This window comes from Aptenodytes forsteri, unplaced genomic scaffold (genome assembly GCF_000699145.1).
Source record: "Aptenodytes forsteri isolate BGI_AS27 unplaced genomic scaffold, ASM69914v1 Scaffold68, whole genome shotgun sequence".
NCBI classification, from domain to species: domain Eukaryota; kingdom Metazoa; phylum Chordata; class Aves; order Sphenisciformes; family Spheniscidae; genus Aptenodytes; species Aptenodytes forsteri.
In genome coordinates, this window is record NW_008795382.1 from 1207017 (window position 1) to 1209776 (window position 2760).

A 2760-nucleotide genomic window follows, 5' to 3' on the forward strand; every position below is an offset into this window, starting at 1 on the left:
GAGCCCTGCTGCTGCGGACGCCCGCCCGCCGGAGGCCCTCGTCTGCCCTGAAGGTGAAGGTGTTTCGGGGCATCTGCCGGTGTAGCGCGTCCTTGCCGAGCTTTGTTATTCGAGCGCGGGCGGTCACTGGGTTTAATTAAAAACGCCGCCATCATCCCGGCCTTCAGAGTCTTCATTCTTGCTTCATAAACTTTAACTCTTGGGGATAGAAGCCCTGCCCGTTTTGTTTTATTTATACATGAACTTATCCTTTCATATGCAGTTCCGTGGCCTCTGCTCCAGAGAAACTGGCTCGGATTTTTGTTAGGTTAGCAAAGGAATGCTGGGGGCTGCTTCTGCACCTTGCATCTGTATTATGAAATCCAGGAAACCAACCTAAGCTTTGCATTGTCTGTTCTCTCTGTTTCACAGGTGTACTATTGTGCAAGCTCGAGTAGACACACAGTTTACCTCTTGTGACCAAAAATGTAGATCAAGGCATGTGCCAGCATCACATTCTTAAGTTGCTAGCAAAAGGCCTAGTTTAATTAGCTGAAAGCACGTCCGTTTCCAGTATAGCAGCTAGTAATCAGAAACCTCTGTCCTAAGCGTGTCTTCTTGAGCTTAAGACACCAAATTAATTTGGAAGCATTAGGGCATTGTATAACGTACACTGTGTTACTTAGCAAAACAAGTGTCCCATATGGAGGAGCTGTGTACACCTACCTAGCAAGAATACCTTCCACATATTGGTTAAGTTATTGCTATCCCTACTTGTAGCTACAGTGATACAAACTTTACTGGTACTGGTATCAAGTTCTGTTTAATGATGCTTCAAATAATAACTTCTCTGAAGACTTTAGGTCTTCCTGAGAACTTAAAACTCCAAAAACACTTTAATCACAAGTTAAAGTTTGAATGAGTAAGAGAGAAGAACGTTAAAGCTACAACACTTGCTAACCATTTTCTTTCTGCAATCTCTTACAGGAAGGTTAAGACGCACTGTGCGGAGCCATTCACTGACTACTGGACGTGCATTGACTATACCAACTTGCAGGAGCTCCGTCGATGCCGAAAGCAGCAGGCAGTATTTGATAACTGTGTGCTGGAGAAGTTGGGTTGGGTGAGACCTGATCTGGGACAGCTCTCTAAGGTAACTTCATACCTTTTTGATCAGATGGCCAGGTTCTTCTTTCCCTTCTTAGGGGCATTTTGTCCAGACCAGGTCTCAAACCCTTCTCCTGGCCAGAAGGTGATTCATGAACTCAACACTGAAAGCTTGCGGACTTTACTAGAAGTCAAGACTCGGTCAGCGTTCTTCCCAGAAGACTTGCACTCTTTTTAGACAATGCCACTTACTCTTACTTTTTTGCTTTTCCTAGTGCAGAGACCTCTCCTTTAGGAGTGAAGCTCACACACATGTAGATCTACTCTGTAGTTATGAGTGAAATGCCCCTCCCTCTTTTTTTTTTTTAGAAGTAGTCTGGAGATGGGAGCTCTCATCAGATCAACAATGTGTCCTTAGTGTCGTTTGGTACTTCTTGGTAGTTCTTCCTTTAAGTTCTGACTCAGTCTAGCTTTTCTATTAAATGCTGTGAGAAGTCGTATCATTTCTTACTCTTTCTTTCTAGGTTACAAAAGTGAAGACGGACCGTCCTATGCCTGAGAATGCCTATCATTCTAGACCTAGACCAGAGCCAAATCCACCCATTGAAGGAGAGCTGAAGCCTTCTCTGTTTGGCAGTAGGCTCTTTTTCTGGTCCTGGTAAAGTGGGCAGGCTGTGCTGTAACTAAAGTGCAAAGATGGATTGCTTGCAAATGTAAATTGTCCAGTATGCGTTGGGTATAACTTTAATGATTAAAGAACCCCAAACCGTTACATGGCTTAGTAGACTTCTTTAAGCGTACTCACACATCATAGCAACTCAAAAAATGTATTGCTCTGTTTTGCACAGTGCTCTCTGCAGTCATATAGCCCTTAGGACCATCTTAACGCTAGTGATGTCGGTTGCTTGATAGTGGCTACCAGGTTTGTCTGAGATGTGTATGAATGTAGCCTGAGCCTTTCACTGCTGCTTCACACAATCAGAAGCTGATGTGAGACTTTTTGTTTACTTATTGAGAACACTGTTCCTTGGATCAAGGAAACTTTGGGAACAAACAAGTCGTTTATGTCTTCCCTTAGTCTTGTAACTGATAATTGTGCATTTTTTTCCAAAGGACTCCTTCTGTATAGGTTTAACCTAAAGTCTGTCTTGGAGCAGGGATTTAGTCTGAATCTGGCTTTTGCTAGGTATGAGGTCAGTACTGTTTCTGACACAAAGATCCTTGTTCTGCTTACCAGCTACTCATTCCTCATGCAGCTAGGTTAGTGGCTTCCTTTATTTTGGGGGGGGGGGGGGGGGGGGGGAAAAAAAGCTACTTCAGAAAAATCACACTAAATTTTCAACACCTTTAAGGAAAAATTATCTCCTAAAGGATCTTCCTGTCCCATTACGTAAGAAGGTGGCTTGTCTTCTGCCTCAAGGCCCTGACTTGAGGGGTTTGGGGCAGATCCTTTCCATTGTTTCACTGTGATATTTTTGATAGAAATCAGCTTTCTTAAATTAATCTTTTCTACAATATCTAAAAGTCATATGTTTCATAGGAAGTAGATCTAGTCTTTCCTCCACTTCCACCCAATAGCAAGAATCTTATTACAAAGGTCAGAAAAAATTAAATGAACTTGTTTTAACAAAGCCACATGCAGTTTAGCTTGCTCCGCGCCAGATTGTGTAGCCT

At 43.0% G+C, this 2760-nt stretch overlaps 1 protein-coding gene across 1 annotated transcript in view; it reads left to right on the plus strand.

Moving 5' to 3' along the window:
• Positions 1–1858, plus strand: part of NDUFA8 (NADH:ubiquinone oxidoreductase subunit A8) — a 2848-nt gene extending 990 nt beyond the window's left edge. Inside the window, exons 2-3 of the mRNA XM_009280649.1 lie at positions 909–1132; positions 1611–1858. Of these exons, the coding sequence (XP_009278924.1) occupies positions 909–1132; positions 1611–1748 (362 nt within the window). The 3' untranslated portion in view covers positions 1749–1858. The remainder of the gene's footprint in view (positions 1–908; positions 1133–1610) is intronic.
• Positions 1859–2760: the final 902 nt, after the last annotated feature.